At 40.6% G+C, this 21,562-nt stretch overlaps 1 protein-coding gene across 6 annotated transcripts in view; it reads right to left on the bottom strand.

The window, feature by feature from the left end:
• The window catches only part of nck2b (NCK adaptor protein 2b), a 129,991-nt gene that overhangs the window by 17,925 nt on the left and 90,504 nt on the right, over positions 1-21,562 (bottom strand). For all 6 annotated transcript variants that reach the window (XM_069891130.1, XM_069891129.1, XM_069891127.1 and 3 more), the window contains one exon: positions 6,616-6,858. In XM_069891130.1, the coding sequence (XP_069747231.1) occupies positions 6,616-6,841 (226 nt within the window). In that variant the 5' untranslated portion in view covers positions 6,842-6,858. The remainder of the gene's footprint in view (positions 1-6,615; positions 6,859-21,562) is intronic.

The raw sequence follows: 21,562 nt of genomic DNA, 5'->3' as shown, positions 1-21,562 counted from the left end.
AAAATCATTTATACCGGTTTGGCATAAAAAAAACCCAAAAAAGTTGACTCAACCGTGGATAACAAAGGAAATTAGAGACAGCATTGGGTCCAAAGAGAGAGCATATCAATTGGCCAAAAAAAGTACCACAACCGAAGACTGGGAGCAGTTCAAGATGCACCAGAGGAGGACAAAGGGATTAATCAAGAGAGCAAAAATAAAATACGAAAGTAAGCTTGTGGCAAATATAAAAACCAACTGCAAAAGCTTTTATAAATATGTCAAGAGGAAAAGATTGGTGAAATCCAGAGTAGGTCCTTTGCAGTCGGAATCAGGGGAATATATAATGGGGAATAAGAAAATGGCAGACCGATTAAATTCTTACTTTAGTTCTGTTTTTACAAGAGAGGATACAAATAACCTCCCAAGGATGTTGGGAAACATAGAGACTAATGCAAGGGAGGAACTGAAAGAAATCAGTATCTCTAAGGACATGGTCTTGGGGAAATTGATGGGATTGAAGGCAGATAAATTCCAAGGGCCTGATAATCTACATCCTAGGGTACTTAAGGAAGTGGTCATTCAGATAGCAGATGCTTTAAGAATTATTTTCCAGAACTCGATAGACTCAGGATCAGTACCCATGGATTGGAGGGTAGCTAATGTTACCCCACTATTTAAAAAAGGGGGTAGAGAAAAAGCGGGGAATTATAGGCCAGTGAGCCTTACATCAGTAGTGGGCAAAATGATGGAATCCATTGTTAAGGATGTAATAGTGGAGCATATGACTAGCAGAGAAGGGATCAGACAGAGTCAACATGGATTTACAAAAGGTAAATCGTGCTTGACAAATCTATTGGAATTCTTTGAGATGGTGACAGGTAAAATAGATGGGGGAGAGCCAGTGGATGTGGTGTACCTGGACTTCCAAAAGGCCTTCGATAAGGTCCCGCATAAACGACTGGCTTCCAAAATCAAGGCTCAGGGGATTGGGGGCAAAGTATTGATGTGGATTGAGAACTGGCTGGCAGGTAGAAGACAGAGAGTTGGGATAAATGGCTCGTTTTCTGAGTGGCAGGCGGTGACTAGTGGGGTGCCACAGGGATCTGTACTGGGACCCCAGCTGTTCACAATTTACATTAATGATCTGGATGAGGGGATTGGATGTAATATCTCCAAATTTGCAGATGACACTAAGCTAGGAGGGGATGTGTGCACGGAAGAGGGGGTCAGGAAGCTCCAGTGTGATTTGGATAAATTGAAGGACTGGGCAGATACATGGCAAATGCACTACAATGTTGATAAATGTGAGGTTATCCACTTTGGTAATACAAACCGGAGGGCAGATTAGTATTTGAATGGCAATAAATTAAGAGATAGGGAAGTGCAGAGAGACCTAGGGGTACTTGTACACCAGTCTCTGAAGGCGAGCATGGAGGTACAGCAGGTGGTTAAAAAGGCAAATGGTATGTTGGCCTTCATATCAAGAGGGTTTGAGTATAGGAACAAGGATACCTTACTGCAGCTGTACAGGGCCTTGGTGAGACCACACCTGGAGTATTGTGTGCAGTTTTTGTCACCTTTTCTAAGGAAGGATGTTCTTGCAATGGAGGGAGTGCAGAGGCGATTCACCAGGCACTGGAATGGCAGGAACGACTTATGAGGAAAGATTGCACAAATTGGGATTGTACTCGCTGGAGTTTAGAAGATTGAGAGGGGATCTCATAGAGACATATAAAATTCTGGCAGGACTGGACAGAATGGTTGCAGATGGGATGTTTCCAATGATGGGAAAATCCAGAACCCGGGGCCATGGTTTGAGGATAATAGGCAAACCATTTAGGACCAAGATGAGGAGAATTTTCTTTACCCAGAGGGTGGTGAATCTATGGAATTCAATGCCACAGAGGGCAGTAGAGGCAAGTTCATTAAATATATTTAAGAGGGAATTAGATCTATTTCTTCAGTATACGGGTATTAAAGGTTACGGAGGGAAGGCGGGGACGGGGTACTGAACTTTAAGATCAGCCATGATCTCGTTGAATGGCGGAGCAGGTTCGAAGGGTCGAATGACCTACTCCTGCTCCGATCTTCTATGTTTCTATGTTTTTAAACATTCCTCCCTTCAGTTTTTACAGATGTCCTCTGGTGGTGACTACTCCCACCCTGGGGAAAAAGGTGCTGGCTGTCTACCTTATCTATGCCTCTCAATCTTGTAGACCTCTACTTAGTCAACTTATCCTTCTTCACTCCAAAGAGAAAATCCCAAGCTCTGCTAACCTTGAATCACAAGACATTTTCCAATGCAGGCAACAACCTGGTAAATCTTCAATGCACCCTCTCCATAGCTTCCACATCCTACCATAATTGAACACTGTATTCCAAATATGGTCTCACAAGAAATTTACACAGCTGCAACATCACCTCACGACAACTCAACTCAATCTCGCGATTAATGAAGCCCAGCATACTATAGGCTTTCTTAATACCCTAGCAACCTGTACGGCAGCCTTGAGAGATGTATGGATTTGGAACCCAAGGTCCATCTGTTCTTCCACACTAAATATCCTACCAGTAATCATGTACTCTGCTTTCAAGTTAGACTTTCCAAAATGGATAACCTCACACTTATCCAGAATAAAGTCCAGCTGCCATTTTTTTGTCCAACTCTGCATCCTGCCTATATCCTATTTTAACCTATGATAACCTTCAACACTATCCACAACTTCTCCAACTTTCATATCATCCACAAACTTACTAACCCATCCTTCTACATCTTTGTCCAAGACATTTATAAAAGACATTAAGGGCAAGGGACCTGAAACAGATCCCTGTGGAACTTCATTGGTCATTGACCTTGAGGCAGAATACTGCCCATCCATTACTACTCTCTGCTTTCTCCAGGGAAGCCAATTCTGAATCCACATAGCCAAGGTTCAATGGATCCTATGACACTTTCTGAGCAAGTCAAATGCCTTACTAAAATCCATAACACCACATCTACTGCCCTACCTTCATTAATTTCTTTTTTACCTTCTCAAAAAACTAAATTAGGTTCATGAAGTACAACCTTTCTCTCACAAAGCCATGCTATCCCTGAGATAGACTAAAACTCTACTCTAAATACTCATAAATCTGGTCCTTAAGAATCTTCTCCAAGTTTACCCACTGGTCTAAAATTCCTAGGATACTCCCTGCTACTGTTTTTTTTTAAACAAGGGACCACATGTACCATTTTATAATCCTTTAAACCACTTCCTCTGTGCCAAAGAGGATGCAACGATCATTACTAGAGCCACAGCAATTTCTTTCCTCCCTTCTCATCACAACTTGGGGTACATCTCATCCAGTCCTGGAGTCTTATCAATCCTACTGTTTTTTAAAAAATCTAGCACTTCTTTCTTAATTTGAACATGGTCCAACACACAAGCTTGTTCTATTCTGACCTCACCTTGATCAAGGTCCTTTTCCCTGGTAAAAACTAAAGCAAAATACTCATTTGGGACCTCTCCACATTCTCCATTTCCAGGCACATGTGGCCTCCTTTATCCTCAAGTGGCCCTACCATTATCCTTTTGTTCTTCACATATGCATAGAACACCTTTGGGTTTTGCTTAATCATACTTGTCAAGGCCTTTCTCAAGCCCCCTTCTAGCTCTCCTAGGTCTTTTCTTCCTGGCTATCATCTAATTCTCATGAGTCCTTCCTGTTTTTCACTTCCTAAGTCTAATGTATGCTTCCTTTCTTCCTCTTAACTCACTGCCTCACCTCTTTTGTCAAAACGGTTCCCTTTCTTACCATCTTTTCTGTGTGTCAGTGAAACAAACCTATCCAGAACCCTGCACAAGTGATCCGTAAATATCCTCCACATTACTTCTGTCCTTTCTCCAGAGAACATCTGTTCCCAATTTACTCTCCCTAGTTCTTGCCTCATCTTTGTAATTAGCCCTTCCTCAATTAAACACCATTTTGTCTGCTTTTATCCCTGTCCATAAAATAAACTCTTTGATTAAAGAACAAAATGTCAAAATCTTTGACATTTCTGAAGTTAAACTTGAGTACCATTAGTTAATGTGTTATAGATATTAAATATTAAAAACTTAATGATCATTGAAAATGTAGATGGTAATGAGGAATGTGAAAGAAATACAATTCTCTAGTTAAACTACACAGGTTATTTCTGGAGTTCCAATGAATCAAAACATCTTTTGATTCTGCATAATTACTGGAAATTGTATCCATTTTAATCAGAGAAAGAACTTCTTTGAAGGTACAAGATAATTGTTATTTCATACAACTTACCTCAAACATAATTTAAAGGGTAGCCATAGGTAGCCTGACGTTTTGTTGCTATGTGGAGCAATTCATGCTACAAGCTTACACAGGCAAGGCTCCTCAACTCTTCCTCCATTACATTGACAACCACATTGGTGCTGTCTCATGCACCCATGATGAGCTCATCAATTTTATCCACTTTACTGCAAACTTTCACCCCGACCTCAAATTTACTTGATCCAGCTCTGTAACACTCTCCCCTTTCTCGATCTCTTGTCTCCATCTTGGGAGACAAACTTTCTACAGATATTTTCTGCTAACACACCAACTCCCACAACTACACCTCTTCACAGCCTGCACCTTGTTAGGATTCTATTCCTACTCTCTCAGTTGCATCTGCTCCCAAGACGAGGTCTTGCATTCCAGATCATCCGAGATGTTCACTTACTTTTAAAAATGTGGCTTCCCTTCAACAACCATCAACTCACCCATACCCACATCTACCCTGACTCCCTCTGCTCCTAGGTGCAAGGTCAGGATTCCCCTTTTCCTCATCTACGACCCCACCAACCTCCACATCAACATATTTTCCTCCGCAATTTCTGTCACCCACAACAAGATCTCACCATCAGACACATCTTCCCCTCTCCTCTCCTCTGCCTTCTGCAGGGCCTGCTTCCTCCATTACTCCCTTGTTCCCTAATTGCTCCTTTGGTACCTACCCCTGTAACTGCAGGAAGTGCCACACTTGTGCCCACACTTCCTCCCTCATCACCATTCAGGGCCCAAAACAGTCTTTTCAAGTGAAGCAATCGGTGCTCCTGTTGTGGCCTTCTTCACATCTGGATGCAGACTGGGAGATCGTTTCATTGAGCACCTTCACTCTGTCTGCACCAATGGCAGGGATCAGTCAGTGGCAAACCATTTCAATACCGTGCCCGGTCCTGCACTAACATGTCTGTCCGTGCACTGCCCAACCATGGCCACCTATAAATTGGAGGTGCAACACTTAATGTTCTGTCTGGGCACTCACCATCTGTAGGTCATTAATGTCAACTTCTCCAGTTTCTGTTAGGGCACTCACCCATCTCCCTCCCTTCCCTCTCCATTCAGTGAGCTATACCCTCCAACTCTCACTTCTCAGCTTTTATCTCATGCCCTCCCAACCATAACCATCTTAAGCCTGAAACATTGATTATGTACATTTGCCTTTGCTATATAAAGGACACTGTTTGACCTGCTGAACTTCTCTAGCATTTTTACTTCAACCACAGTGTCTACAGAATTTTGTGATTTACTTATATCCATCTATGACCTCTTGCCTGTGGGCCTGTTCTTCTCCCCGTGCCCCTCCCCCCACCATTTTATTCAGGCACCTTCCTGCATTTTGCACATACCTTGATGAAGAGCTCAGGCCCAAAACTTTGATTATGTATCTTTATCTTTGCTGCATGACTTGCTGAGTTTCTATCGGATTTTTGTGCAAATTAATTTTAATATGGAACCAAGATTTAGAAACTCCTTAAATTTTATAGAACGCACAGTTGAAAAAATATTCTTTTCAGCAAGTAAAATCAACTCCTGGTGGTTATCCACATTGTATCTGATCTTAACTTGAAAATACTATGGCATACTTTTATCACAATGAGGTAAAAATCCTGGAATGCCTGACACAATGACAATATAGCATTACCACTATTAGATATATTAAATATAACTTCTTAATAGGCAATTACACTGCTACCCATACATAAATGAAAAATATATTGTTTTTTTGAACACCAGTCATCAATTTACATTAAAATGTCCTTTAAGATGCACTTACAACACCCTTGCCTCAGAAGTGGAAAGTCTCATTGCATTAATGAGCTAATCCTTTGCTCATAAGCTTCTGGATACTTCTGAGGAAGCAAAATATTGTCAGAAGAGCTATCCGTAACTGTAAAAATTCTTGCAGATCCCAAAATAGAATATTTATAAGAGTCCATATACAAACATATCATCCAACCATTACAAAAGCATTATATGGTCAGGATCTCACTGCTGTTTGTATTAATTTGCTCACTACAAATTATCTGTTCTTTTTCCTAGACGAATACATTCAGAAGTACTTGAGTGGATTCAAATACTTTGAAACATTCTGATTTCAATAAGTTATTCTGACTGGAGTCCGAAAACCAGAAGTGTTCTGCAGAGATGGGTGCTGGAAACCCTGTTCAGATTTCAAAAAGGAGCTTTATAAATGAAACTCTTCATTTTTTAAAATATTTTGATACATCTGCAGTTCATTTGGCTACACCCTTTGATGGATCAAAAGAAATAAGCAACTCCCATTAAAACTTGCCCAAACTTTTCACTTGCCTAAAGTATCTTTGATGTTCTTTACCAGTGACCCCTTCTTTAAGCTGTTCTTCCTTTCTACATAGTTTGATGGAACATAACCAGTTTTGTTTGATGTATTTCTCACTCGCCACCAAGTTTTAGAATCATCAAGAAGCCACAATCGCTCATTTTTCTTGATGTCAAGTTCTTGATCCTGTTGTGCTGTGTAATCCCACTTTGCAATAACAATAACTTCTTCTGTCATCTTTCATCGAGTCCTTCCTATTGGAGAAAACAGTGTAGCATTAACAGAATATCTCACCTTATTAAAACCCTATGACTAGCAAATTACTTAAGTTTTATCTCCTGCAGAAGTATAAACAATACCCTGCATTTTGAAACACCTTTTAAATGTAGTAAGATTGAAAGAAAAACAGATGTGATTTAAATTAAACAACCCTTTTCACAAATGGCTCTTTTTGAGATTCAATAATTTGCATATGTGGTCTGAATAGAAAAGGTGAAATTTTACATTGAAGCAAAAGAACTGATCAATTCCTGTTTGGCTTGGAACAATTTCTGCAAAAATCACTATTTAATTTTCCAAAATTGCTTTACAAATTAAAATCCAATTTATGCCATTATATTCCAAAATGCTGCAATGTATAATCTTTCCTTTAAATACTTTAAAATATAAAGTCTTAAGTTTACAAATATTTCACATTCAAGATGTTTGTTTAGAAAGATTAGCTAGTCGAATGATACAACAATCTCTGAAAGCAAAGCTCACTTCCCTTGTGCAAGGCAACAAAGGTGGTTGATGAAAGGCAGTGGAAGATACATGGGATCTATGGTAAATTGATAGTTTAGATTCAGAATTGGCTGGTCCATAGAAGATAGTGTTAGAAGGGTGTTATTCTGACTGGAGTCCTATACCAGAAGTATTCTGCAGAGATGGGTGTTGGAAACCCTGTTCAGATTTATTTTCAGAATATATATCACATACAACCTTGAGATTCTTTTTCTTGCAGGCGAGGCAAAATTACCACTTAGTGGCAGTGCAAAATAAACTGACTCAACATACACATGATACAAATAAATAAATGTAAACAAACTGACTGCAATGAAGAGAAGAAAAAAAAATAAAGTGCAAAAGTAATATTCCTTGAATAAATCCCTGATGGAGTTTCTTGTTGAGGAGTATGACGGTGGAGGTGTAGCAGCAGTTCCTGAACATGGTGATGCATGTTGTGTGGCACCTATACCTCTTTCTTGAGTGTAGCAGTGAGTACTGAATGTGTACTAGGTGATGTGGATCCTTGACGATTGCTGCTGCTGCTCTCTGATGGCAGTATTACTGTGGAAGTTCTCGATGGTGGTGAGGGTTTTGCCTGTGATGTCCTGGGCTGTGTCCACTATCTTTTGCAGGGCTTTCAACTCAGGGGTCTTGGTGTCCCCATAATCAGACTGTGATGGAGCTGGTCAATGCACTTCCCAATATGAATTTTCAGAAGTTTGCCAAGGTTTCCGATATCACACAAATTTCTGCAAACTCCTGAGGAAGTAGAGGCGCTGATGTGCTTTCTTCATGATGCCATTTGTGTGTTGGATCCAGGAATGATCCTCAAAGATAGTGACTCCCAAGAATTTAAATTTACTCTCCAACTCTGATCCCCCAATGATCATTGGATCCTACACCTCTGTTTTTTATTCCCGAAATTAAATGAGGTTAACAATCAGACCCTTAGTTTTGGTGACATTGAGTGCAAGGTTGTTGTTGGTGAACCATTCAGCCAAGTTTTCAATCTCCATCCTGCATGCAGACTCATCACCTTTCTTTATACAACCCACTACCACGGTATTGTCAGCAAATTTGTAGATGGCATTGTTGTTGTACCGAGCCGCCACACAGTGAGAGGGGTATAGTGAGTAGAGCAGGGGACTAAGAAGGCAGCCTTGTCGTGCTCTGGTAAAGACGGAGATGTTCTTTCCAATCCTCACTGATTGTGGTCTGGAAGTGAGGAAATCCAGGATCCAATTAGACTGTTGGTCTAATTGACTATTGAGTCTCAGGTCTTAGACTTTGCTTTGCAATTTTGTAGTGTTACATGCCAAACTGTAGTTGATAAACAGCATCCTGATTATGCATTTCTGCTGTCCAGGTGTTCCAGGACTTTGTGTACAGCCAGACTGATGACATCCACCACAGACCTATTGTTACAATAGGCGAATTGGAACAGATTCATGCTGATATAGTTCAACACCAGCATTTCAAAACACTTGCATGCATGTTTCAAAAGTAGGTGGTCAGGTTGGTGGAGCTGTGAACAGTGTATAGGGCTAGATATAGATAAATTACTGATTATAGGAGAGAAATGGCAGATGGAGTTTAATCTGGACTAGTGTGAGGTGTTGTGCTTTGGCAGATCTAATATAAGGAGAACATACACAGTAAGTGGCAGGAGACTTAAAAGCATTGACATGCAGATAGATCTGGGGTTCAGGTTCATAAATCCTTGAAGGGGGCCACTCAAGTAGCAAAGAAGGTGTTTGATGTGCTTGTCTTCATTGGGCAAGTCCTTGAGGATAAAAGGGAAAAGTCATGTTGCACAATACAAAATTGTAGTCAGGCCACACTTGGAGGATTGTCCTATTATAAGAAGAAAGTGGAGGCTTTACTAAAATCTTGTTTGAATTAGAGGGCATGAGCTTTAAGGAGCGGTTGGCTACACGGGTTGTTTTCTCTGGAGCACTGGATGCTGAGGGGCGACTTGATCAAAGTTTACAAAATTTGGGTAGATGGACAGAATCTTCTCTCAATGTAAAAATCAGAATCAGAATCTATTGTCACAAACAAGTCATGAAATTCAGTAATCTGCAGCAGGATCATAGCGCAAGCATACACATTATATTCATCTTGGAGGGGGTAAAAGTCCACGTCAGCTGCAGGCTCGTTTGTGGCTGACAAGTCCGATGCGGGACAGGCAGACACGGTTGCAGCGGTTGCAGGGGAAAATTAGTTGGTTGGGGTTGGGTGTTGGGTTTTTCCTCCTTTGCCTTCTGTCAGTGAGGTGAGCTCTGCGGTCTTCTTCAAAGGAGGTTGCTGCCCGCCAAACTGTGAGGCGCCAAGATGCACGGTTTGAGGCGATATCAGCCCACTGGCGGTGGTCAATGTGGCAGGCACCAAGAGATTTCTTTAGGCAGTCCTTGTACCTTTTCTTTGCTGCACCTCTGTCACAGTGGCCAGTGGAGAGCTCGCCATATAACACGATCTTGGGAAGGCGATGGTCCTCCATTCTGGAGACGTGACCCACCCAGCGCAGCTGGATCTTCAGCAGCGTGGACTCGATGCTGTCGACCTCTGCCATCTCGAGTACTTCGACGTTAGGGATGAAAGCGCTCCAATGGATGTTGAGGATGGAGCGGAGACAACGCTGGTGGAAGCGTTCTAGGAGCCGTAGGTGATGCCGGTAGAGGACCCATGATTCGGAGCCGAACAGGAGTGTGGGTATGACAACGGCTCTGTACACGCTAATCTTTGTGAGGTTTTTCAGTTGGTTGTTTTTCCAGACTCTTTTGTGAAGTCTTCCAAAGGCGCTATTTGCCTCGGCGAGTCTGTTGTCTATCTCGTTGTCGATCCTTGCATCTGATGAAATGGTGCAGCCGAGATAGGTAAACTGGTTGACCGTTTTGAGTTTTGTGTGCCCGATGGAGATGTGGGGGGGCTGGTAGTCATGGTGGGGAGCTGGCTGATGGAGGACCTCAGTTTTCTTCAGGCTGACTTCCAGGCCAAACATTTTGGCAGTTTCCGCAAAGCAGGACGTCAAGCGCTGAAGAGCTGGCTCTGAATGGGCAACTAAAGCGGCATCGTCTGCAAAGAGTAGTTCACGGACAAGTTGCTCTTGTGCTTTGGTGTGAGCTTGCAGGCGCCTGATTGAAGAGACTGCCATCTGTGCGGTACTGGATGTAATCTTCATTGTTGAGGTCTTTCGTGGCTTGTTTCAGCATCATGCTGAAGAAGATTGAAAAGAGGGTTGGTGCGAGAACGCAGCCTTGCTTCACACCATTGTTAATAGAGAAGGGTTCAGAGAGATCATTGCTGTATCTGACCTGACCTTGTTGGTTTTCGTGCAGTTGGATAACCATGTTGAGGAACTCTGGGGGGCATCCGAGGTGCTCTAGTATTTACCAAAGCCCTTTCCTACTCACGGTGTCGAAGGCTTTGATGAGGTCAACAAAGGTGATGTAGAGTCCTTTGTTTTATTCTCTGCACTTTTCTTGGAGCTGTCTGAGGGCAAAGACCTCATCTAGCGAAGATTTTGCCTGCAATGGAGAGCAGCGTGATTCCCCTGTAGTTCGAGCAGTCTGATTTCTCGCCTTTGTTTTTGTACAGGGTGATGATGATGGCATCACGAAGGTCCTGAGGCAGCTTTGCTTGGTCCCAGGAGAGCTTGAAAAACTTATGCAGTTTGGCATGCAGAGTTTTGCCGCCAGCCTTCCAGACCTCTGGGGGGGATTCCATCCATACTTGCTGCTTTGCCACTTTTGCTTATATGTCTCTTCTCGGGTGAGGACTTCATTCAGCTCTAGCCTTAAGGGCTGTTGAGGGAGCTGGAGTAGGGCGGAATTTTGGACTGAGCGGTTGGCACTGAAAAGAGATTGGAAGTGTTCTGACCATCGGTTGAGGATGGAGATCTTGTCGCTGAGGAGGACTTTGCCTGAGCTGCACAGCGGACTTTGGACTTGGGGTGAGGGGCCATACACAGCCTTTAGAGCCTCGTAAAAACCCCTGAAGTCGCCAATGTCCGCGCTGAGCTGGGTTCGTTCGGTTCCGAATCATGGGTCCTCTACTGGCATCACCTACGGCTCCTAGAATGCTTCCATCAGTGTTGTCTCCGCTCCATCCTCAACATTCATTGGAGCGACTTCATCACCAACATCGAGATACTTGAGATGGCAGAGGCCGACAGCATCGAATCCACACTGCTGAAGATCCAACTGCGCTGGATAGGTCACGTCTCCAGAATATTGGACCATCGCCTTCCCAAGATCGTGTTATATGGCGAGCTCTCCATTGGCCACCGAGACAGAGGTGCACCAAAGAAGAGGTACAAGGACTGCCTAAAGAAATCTCTTGGTGCCTGCCACATTGACCACCGCCAGTGGGCTGATCTCACCTCCAACTGTGCATCTTGGCGCCTCACAGTTCGGCGGGCAGCAACCTCCTTTGAAGAAGACCGCAGAGCCCTCACTGACAAAAGACAAAGGAGGAAAAACCCAACACCCAACCCCAACCAACTAATTTTCCCTTGCTACCGCTGCAACCGTGTCTACCTGTCCCACATCGGACTTGTCAGCCACAAACGAGCCTGCAGCTGATGTGGACATTACCCCTCCATAAATCTTTGTCTGCGAAGCCAAGCCAAAGAAGAAAGAAAAAGACTATAAAAATAAAATAATTATAATAATGGTGAATGAAAAGTAAGGCCGTGTCTTTGGTTCATTGATATTACAGGAATCTGATGGCAGCAGGGCAGAAGCTGTCTTTGTGCTGCCGAGTGCTCGTCTTTAGGCTACTGTAACTTTTCCCCCCCGATGGTAGCAGAGTGAAGAGGGTGTGGCCTGGATGGTGGGGGTCTTTGAGGAGAGAGGCTGCTTTTTAAAGTCACTACCTCAACAGAGTAAAGTCCAGTGTCTGTGATGCCGTAGGCCAAGTTAAAACCCTCTGGAGTTTATCCTGTCCCAAGAGTTGGAGCCTCCAGACCAGGCAGTAATGCAACCAGCCAGAATGCTCTCCACAGTACACCTGTAGAGTTTATGAGAGTCTTTGGTGAAATACTGAACCTCCTCAAACACCTCACAAAATATAGCCACTAGCGAGCCTTCTTTGTGATTGCACCAACTCCAGGACAGATCCTCAGAGATGTTGACACCCAGAAATTTGAAGTTCTTGATCCTCTCCACTACTGAGCCCTCTATGAGAACTGGGTCGTGTTCCCTTAACTTCCTTCAAGTCCACAATCATCTCCTTGGTTTTCCTGATGTTAAGCGCAAGGTTGTTGTCGCTACACTATTCAACAAGCTGATCTATGTCCCTCCTGTACACTTTCTCATTGCCATTTGTGATTCTGCCGATAGCTGTAGTGTCATCGGCAAACTTGTAGATGGCATTGGAATTCTGCCTGGCCACACAGTTGTGGGAGTATAATGAGTAGAGCACGTGGGCTAAACATGCATCCTTGGGGTGCGCCAGTGTTGATGATCAGTAAGGAGATGCTGTTTCTAATATGTACTGACTGTGGTCTTCCAATGAGAAAGTCAAGGATCCAGGTGCAAAGGTGGGGAACAGAGGCCTAGTATTTGTAGCTTCAGCACTGAGGAAATAATGGTATTGAAGGCAGAGTTGTAGTCTATGAAAAGTCTATGAAAAGCAGCCGCACGTATGAATTGCTGTTTTCGAGGTGATCCAGAGCTGAGTGGAGAGCCAGTGATATTGCATCTACCGTGGATCGATTGCGTCGATAGGCAAATTGCAGTGTGTCCAGCACTTTACTTAGGTATATGTTAATTCTGGCCATGACCAGCCTCATCATAGTAGAAGTTAGTGCTACTGGACAGTAGTCATTGAGGCAGCCTACACTACTCTTCTTGGGTACCGGAATGATTGATGCCCTTTCGAAGCTGGTGGAAGCATCTGACTACCACAATGAGAGGTTGAAAAATGTCCATGGACATTCCAGCTAGTTGAGTCAGGTTTTCAGTATCCTGCTTTGTATGCAGTCAGAATCTGACATCATGTGAGGGTGCACCCTCTTAAATGATATTTTGATATCACCCTCAAAGACAGATAACACAAAGTCATCAGCCTTTTCAGGGATTCTAGAGGCATTGTTTGATTCTTCTTCTCAAAATGGGCATAGAAGATGTTAGCTATGGGGTAGTGAAGTATCACAGCCTATAAAGTGAAGCCAAATACTATAGATGGCTGCAATGGCCTGCACTCCCTACCATAGCTGGCATGTATCTGTCTCTGTCTCTAGCTTCCTCCAGAATTGCCACTTTACTTCGGAGATGGCCTTCCACAGGTTGTACCTGGATTTCTTTAAAGATCTCAATACCTGGCCTTAAACGCCATTGTTCTCACCCTCAGCAGGTTGAAGATTCCCTGATTCATCCAGGGCTTCTGGTTGGGAAATAGCCAGTATATGTGCGTGGGCACACTCACCCACGCGTCTTAACGAAGTCGGTGACAGCTGTTGCATATTTATTCAAGTCTATGGATGAGTTCTCGAATATGTTCCAGTCCACCGATAAACAATCCTGCAGACATTTTTCTTCCTCCCTCACCACACTTTCATCGTCTTCACTTTAGGTGCTGTGGTCCTCAGTCTCTGCTTGTATGCCGGGAGTAGAAGTACAGCCAGGTGATCAGATGCTGAAGTGCAGTCGTGATATGGCTCAGCAGGCATGCTTCATGGCAATGTAGCAGTGGTCAAGTTTGTTGGCTCCCCTGGTCTTGCATGTGAGATGTTGGTGGTAGTTTGTCAGAGACTTCTTCAAGTTGGCCTGATTGAAGTCCCCTACAATGATTGTGAAGGCATCCAGATGTGCTCTCTCATGGCTGTTAATCACAGTGTTCAGTCCCTCCAGTGCCAGCCTGATGTTAGTCTGGGACGGAATGTACACTGCAACCAGGATGATGGGAGTGAACTACCTTGGCAAGTAGAATGGGCGGCTCTTGATCACCAGATCCAAGTCAGGGGAGCAGGACTGGGACATAACCGTCACATTGTGCACCATGATGAATTGATGATGACCAAATGCTGGTTCCCCTGGTTTTTCCTGATGTCGCTGTCTGGTCAACATGGTAGTTCTTCCTTTGAAGAAGACCGCAGAGCCCACCTCACTGACAAAAGACAAAGGAGGAAAAACCCAACACCCAACCCCAACCAACCAATTTTCCCTTGCAACCGCTGCAATCGTGTCTGCCTGTCCCGCATCGGACTTGTCAGCCACAAACGAGCCTGCAGCTGATGTGGACATTACCCCTCCATAAATCTTCGTCCGCGAAGCCAAGCCAAAGATAGCCATATTTTCCAAATATAAACTCCACTTTTTAACAAAAAAGGAATAATTATTTCGCAAGTTATAGGTTATTTTTTCCCGAGTATAAACAAGATTGTAATTCACTGTGCCATTTTTGTATATTCAATTCTACATCATTTTTCCAAGTAACAGCTATACATTTTCTTGCTACTGCGAACCCTAACTCCACAAATGCCAGTTGTGATTTGTTAGCCAACCCTGGAATAATTGCATCCATATAACCCAATAAACACATCATTGGATCTGATAGCAAATCAATTTTGAATAAATCTCTCAAAAATTTTATAACTTTTTTCCAAAAGGATTTAACTTTTTTACACGTCCAAACAGAATGCATAAAAGTACCTTTCTTTTCCTCACATCTAAAACACAAATCTGATGAACTAAATCCATATTTCTTCAACTTCTCAGGAGTCAAAAACAATTGATGAATGAAATTATAATTAACCATATTATATCTCACATTAATTAATTTTGTAACACTATCTGTACACATATTTGACCATTCCTCCCAGGTCAATTCAATATCTAAATCTTTCTCCCATTTCTCTTTTATCCTATATGCACTAACTTTGTCCATTTTTTTTGCTTCAATCTATACATATCTGATATAAATCCTTTTGTTTCCTTATCAACCATTGGAATCTCGAACTTCGATTGACTTGGTAAAATTAAATCGCTACCAAATTGCGTTTGCAAACAATCTCCAACTTGATGATGACCCAAAAAATAATTTGAGGAAATACCAAATTTCTCTTGTAGTCCATTAAATGTAGAAAATTTACCCACCTCAAAACAGTCTTGTATAATACTTATTCTTTTCATTTCCCAATTTTTTAAAGAAGGATTATTTAAAGAAAATGGAATTAATTTATTCTGATACAAGGGTGATTTTATTGAAATTTTTCCTTTAGATCCATAATTTGAACTCACTTATACCAAATATCCATTATATGTCTTAATACTGGTAATTTATATTTTTGTAATAATAAAGGATTCCATTTATAAAGAAAATGACTTATTTCTTTTTCAAAAATTTGATCCAGTTCAACTTTTGCCCACACAGGTGGTTGTTGAATATCAAATAACCTATTAATAAATTTCAATCGTGCCGCTTCATAATAATTTTGAAAATGCGGTAATTTAAATCCAGCCCATACATATCGCTATGTTAATTTTTGCATAGAGACTCTCGACATTTTACCTTTCCACAAAAATAATCAAATTACTTTATTTAATTCCTTTAAAAATTTCTTTGGTATCGCACTTGGATTAGATTGAAAAAGATATTGTATACGAGGATAAATATTCATTTTTATAAAATTTACTCTCCCAATTAAATTTAATGGCAAATCTTTCCATTTCTGTAAGTCAACTTTAATCTTATTTAACGATGATATATAATTTAAATTATATAGGTCCTCATATTCTCTATTAACTCTAACTCCTAAATATTTAATTTTATTTGACCATCTAAATTTAGTAATCTGTCTGCAATCTGTATAATCTTCATCCGATATAGATAATATTTCACTTTTTTCACCAATTAACTTTATATCCTGAAAGTATACCATATTGATTTAACAAATTCTGCAACACTTTCAAAGATTCTTTGGGATATGTTAAATATATCAACACATCATCAGCAAACAAGTTAATCTTATACTCTTGTTCACCAATTTTAATATCTTTAATACCAAAATCTTGTCCTATAGCTTGAGCCAGAGGTTCTATTATCAAAGTAGACAGTGCTGGTGAAAGGGGACAACCTTGTCTAGTTGATTGAGATAACATAAAAGCTGATGAAATCTGTCCATTTGTCATTATTTTTGCAGAAGGATTAGTGTATAAAGCTTTAACCCAAGTAGTGAAGAGAGATCCAAAATTAAATTTTTCTAAAACCTTAAACAAAAAATTCCACTCAACCCTATCAAAAGCTTTTTCTGCATCTAACGCTACTATCATTGGTTGATTAACTTGCTGCCTCGCAATATTAATTATTGAAATCAATTTAGTGATATTATCAACAGAATATCTACCTTTTATAAAACCAGCCTGATCAACATGATTAGCTAATCTATTTGCTAGTACTTTCACCGCAATCTTGTGGTCCACATTTAATAATTATATTGGTCGATAAGAAAACACTTTTAAAGGATCCCTATCTTTCTTTGGAATAACAGTAATCAATGCCTGTTTCAAAACTGCCGTATATACCGGAAACAACAAATTATTAAATTCTTTATAAAATTCCGTTGTAAACCCATCTTCTCCAGGAGACTTTCCTCCCAGCATCGATTGCAACACTTCCTTAAGTTCTAATTCTGTAAAATAACTATATAAATCCTTAATATCCTTCACACTCAATTATGGTAAATCTAAATTTGCCAAAAACAAATGAATTTGCTCAGTATTCTGCTGACTTTCAGATGTGTAAAGATCACTGTAAAAATTTTTTAATTCCTCATTAATTTCATGTGATTTATAAGTAATCTCTGAATTTTTCCTAATTGCATTAATCATTCTTGATGCTTGTTCAATTTTCAATTGCTAAGCCAAAACTTTATGTGCTCTTTCACCTAACTCATAATAATTTCCAAATTTCGACTCTCAATCAAACATTGTTTTTTAACTTTTGCTGTATAACTAATAATCTGACCTCTCAAATATGCTTTTAAAGCATCCCATGAAATGAATTTACTCTCAACTGAATCTTCATTCATTTGTAAATAAAAAGTAATTTATATTTAATAAATTCAGACTTTTTTCATAGCATCTCATTAAATCTCCAATGATAAATATTTCCTACTTTCTCAGTGCCTAAACAAGAAGTCAATAACAGCGAATGGTCAGACAATGTTCTACTTTTATACTCAACAGGTGTAAATCTACCTTGTAATTGGGCTGAAACTAAAAACAAATAAATTGTAGAAAACGAATTATGCCGTGCAGAATAAAAAGAAAAATCTTTTTCAGTAGGATTCAATTTCCTCCATATTTCCACTAAATTTAAATCTTTCATCACCTCAATTATTCTCTTTGGCATTTTAGTTCCCTTCACAATTTTTGGAGATTTATCCAACAAAGGATCCAAAATATTCCCATTTGTTTGGTTCAAGTTTAAAAAGGTGTCTGTAATAAATTCTTCATCATCCTCATTCGGTGCATAAACACTCATCAAAGTCCAAGCTTCCGAGAATATTTTACAATTCACCATTAAGACTCTACCAGCATTAGCAAAAAAAATCCAAAATAAATGGTACTTTTTTATTTATCAAAATAGCTACTCCTCTGGCTTTAGAGTTAAAACCTGAAGCAATCACATGTTCAACCCAATCTCTTTTCAATTTCAAATGTTCCTTCTCTCTCAAATGAATTTCTTGCAAAAATGCAATATCCACCTTCAGCTTTTTTTAATATAATCCAGCATACTTTTCCATTTTATCGGATGATTTAACCCCTTAACATTAAAAGTCACAAAATTCAAGTTATTCATTATCTCCTATAGATTGGCACTTAGCACAGTCAACTCTTACACTAAAAGTCAGCTCCCCCTCTAGATCTACTAAAAAAGAAACCCCCCCCCACACAAAAAAAGAAAGAAAATAGAAACCTCCTCTTCCTTACAAAGTCTAAATTAAAATTAATATACAGAGAAAAATAAACTCCCCCACTAGGGAAAAAACCCCTCCTCCCCCCCAAAAAAATGCAAAGCAGTACCCCCCTCGTCAACCAGGTGTGGTTGGAACCACTAGTGGCAGATGATTTCAAATTCAGCAGGGTCTTCTACCACTCCCCGGCTGGACTTCCAAACAAAATTAATTCATAAACTTATTGTCCACATTGATTTGTAGTATCTTCCGCACGTCAATCAGCTGCACCATCTCAACCTTCTGCAGTTCACTCCCATTTCCATTCTTAACTTTGGAAATATTGATTGCTGGCTTCTTGGAAAGATTGAAACTCAACTTGCTATCTGATAAAGAATTAGCCAAAGTTAAAGCATACTGGGCTTTTTCAAAAAATTGATACTGAGATGGCCCATAAAACACTTTCAACACCGCTCGATATCTAAATGTCGATCTATATAACCTTTCCTCCACAACACCGTCTTAATTAAACTCCTTGCGTCGCTGTATAACCTCCTGACTTAAATCCGCATAAAAGAAAACTCTACTGCTTTGAACCATTATTGGATCCTGATCAACACAAGCTTTCGGTACGGCAAGACATAAAATCGTCTCCCGATCCTGATATCTTAAACATCTAATTAAAACCACTCTTGGAGGTTGTCCCGGAAAAGGTTTCCTTCTTAACGCTCGATGAGCCCTATCCAATTCGAGTCCATCCAGAAATTATTCCATACCCAATATTTCTGGAATCCATTTATGAAAAATATTCGTAGGATCTTGTCCTTCAATATCCTCCAGACGTCCAACTATTTTGATATTACTCAGTCAACTTTGGTTTTCCAAAGAGTCAATCTTTTGCATAAACATATTCTTCTGCATATCCCATCCAGACACTGATTCTTCCATTTGATCCATTCGGTCTTCAACATTCTTGCATCTTTCCTGTACTTCGTCCACTGCAAACAAACATTTATTAAGGTCCCCTTTCATAGCAGCAATTTTTCCACACAAGTCAGATATTTTGCCTTTCACTTTAACAAGTTGTTCATCAATATTATGAAAGCCAGTAGTTATATAGGTAATAATACTGTCATTCTGCTTTGTTAACTCTTCAAACATTGTAACCACTTCAGGTCCAGGTGAAGGATTTGTTAAAGTAGGTGAAATAGCAGATTTGAAAGGAGAAGCCATTTTTGCAGTTCTGGGCCTTCCTACCATTGCTTCAGCTGCCATCAGCAACAGTTTCTGGTTCTCTTTGTCCAAATATTCAACTTGCTCTTCCTCTTCATGTTCTGGTATTAAAACATCCTCTCTGGCTGCCCTGCTGCGGATCTGGACCCCAGTCCACGTCGGGCCAGCCTCCTCAGCCCGACGTGGAGCAGGACCCCCCCACAGCATGGAACCGGTCTAGCACTTCGCGGAAACACGACGCCAGGCACATGCCCATAGGGCCCGTTGCGTGGTAGTGTGCACTCGATAGCACGTCGGCGTGTGTCAGGATGCTGCCAGCAGCGCTGTTCCGCCCGTACCCCTGTGCGGTCCTGCTTGACTCGCCACCCACGGCCGTGCTAACCATATCGCGCCCACGGACGTCCTAACCGACGTCGGCGCCATCTTTCGTCGACTGAATCCTCAGAGAGGTCAATCTTCTTCCAAGTTCCTCTGGAGATGTCCTCTGGGATTTGCGTTCCATACTTAATCGATCCTGGTGCTCCTTCTGTTTGGTAGGCCCAGATTTTTTCCACAACTAATAACTAATTTCTTTTGCTTCTGACCTCTTCCTTTCTTCATTTCTTGCAACCCCAACAGTTAATACTTCGTCTCATAGACTTTTTAACTTTTAAACAGTCTTTACAATTCGGGCATTAATTAGTCTTGCCAGGGAGAAACATCCCACGTCTTTGTTCTATGCCATCTTGCCACGCCCCCCCCCAAAATTGTGTTTTAAATAAAATAGCATACTTGATGTTATCCAAGATATAGGCACACCTGTTAATGATAAAGAAATCCAAGTATCCAATAGTACTGCATGAGTCTTGCTCAGAGGTTTTAGAATTGTAGCAATTTTGAAAGATTCTACTTTTCTCTTACTCCTCAATATTCTAAAGAGATTAAGTTGTTGCAAAGCAAGCAGTACAGTGAAGGAGCTCAACAAAAGCAAATGGAGAGCGGAGTAATGAACATCAGTTCTTTATCCTGTCTGTTGACAAAGGAATGGCTGTTTCACCAGTTGGAATTGCAAAGCATTATTAGCAACAACTTTTCTCAAGAATTGTATAGTGAACATTGCACTTTGGAGACAACCTGCTCTGCCTCTGGAAATGCAATTCAGTTTTACTTGCAGGATTTATGGAAAGCATTCTCAGTGTAGAAAGATATGTGCATAGCTTTATTTTTTTTTCTCCCTCACCCAGTGACTAGCTGGGCTAGTATTTAGTTGCAATGCCTAAATATCACATCAACTTCATGGTAGGCCATCCCAGCAAGTAGTTAATCATCAAATAAATCACAGTTGGACTGCAGTCACATGTCAGACCAGGTAAGGATAGCAAATTCCCTTCCTTAACATACTACAATCTAGTTGGTTTTTATAACCACTATTTACCTTTTATACCAGCTACTATTCTAATTTACTGATAGACTCATTTCCGAAAAATATCTGTGCTTACCTTGAAGCTAACACTAACATGGATATTAAATGACAGGTAATGTGGGAAGAAGCTAAATTATGGTCGAAGCAAAATCATGCCATCAACTTGATTTTGAACAGAATACTTGAGGAAAACTTCCAAAGCATGCCTAGCAGTTCTAAAATATTAGTTTTCAAAAATACAATCTATACCAAAATGTTCCATGGATGACAATGTAAAGCAGAAATCGTAGAACTCCAATTTAAATTCATATTTAGTAAATGGCTACTTAGAAGTATTCACAATCTAGGGGTTAAAATGTGTTCTATGCTTGCCATTATGTTTTTTTTTGCTGTATCCTGACAACATCTTTGCTTCAGGATCAAAACCAATTTTCTCTGCTCGCTTGTTAGACAAGAATTTTAGTTTGTTCTGTGAAATGGATGGTAAGAGAATGTTCCGACATTTTCTATTAACTGTTTAACAACTTATAATCTTTAACAATCTTTAATGAATGTTTTGATAATTGTTTGAGAACTTATTGTAGTGAATATTTATCAATGTATTATAACGACTTTTATGACATACATCGATCGTACAAGTTTGCGTGTTTGAATA

The sequence above is a fragment of the Narcine bancroftii genome, chromosome 7, assembly GCF_036971445.1.
Source record: "Narcine bancroftii isolate sNarBan1 chromosome 7, sNarBan1.hap1, whole genome shotgun sequence".
In the NCBI taxonomy this organism is placed as follows: Eukaryota; Metazoa; Chordata; class Chondrichthyes; order Torpediniformes; family Narcinidae; genus Narcine; species Narcine bancroftii.
Note: the sequence above shows the minus strand (reverse complement) of the source record. Positions and strands in the feature narration are given on the sequence as shown.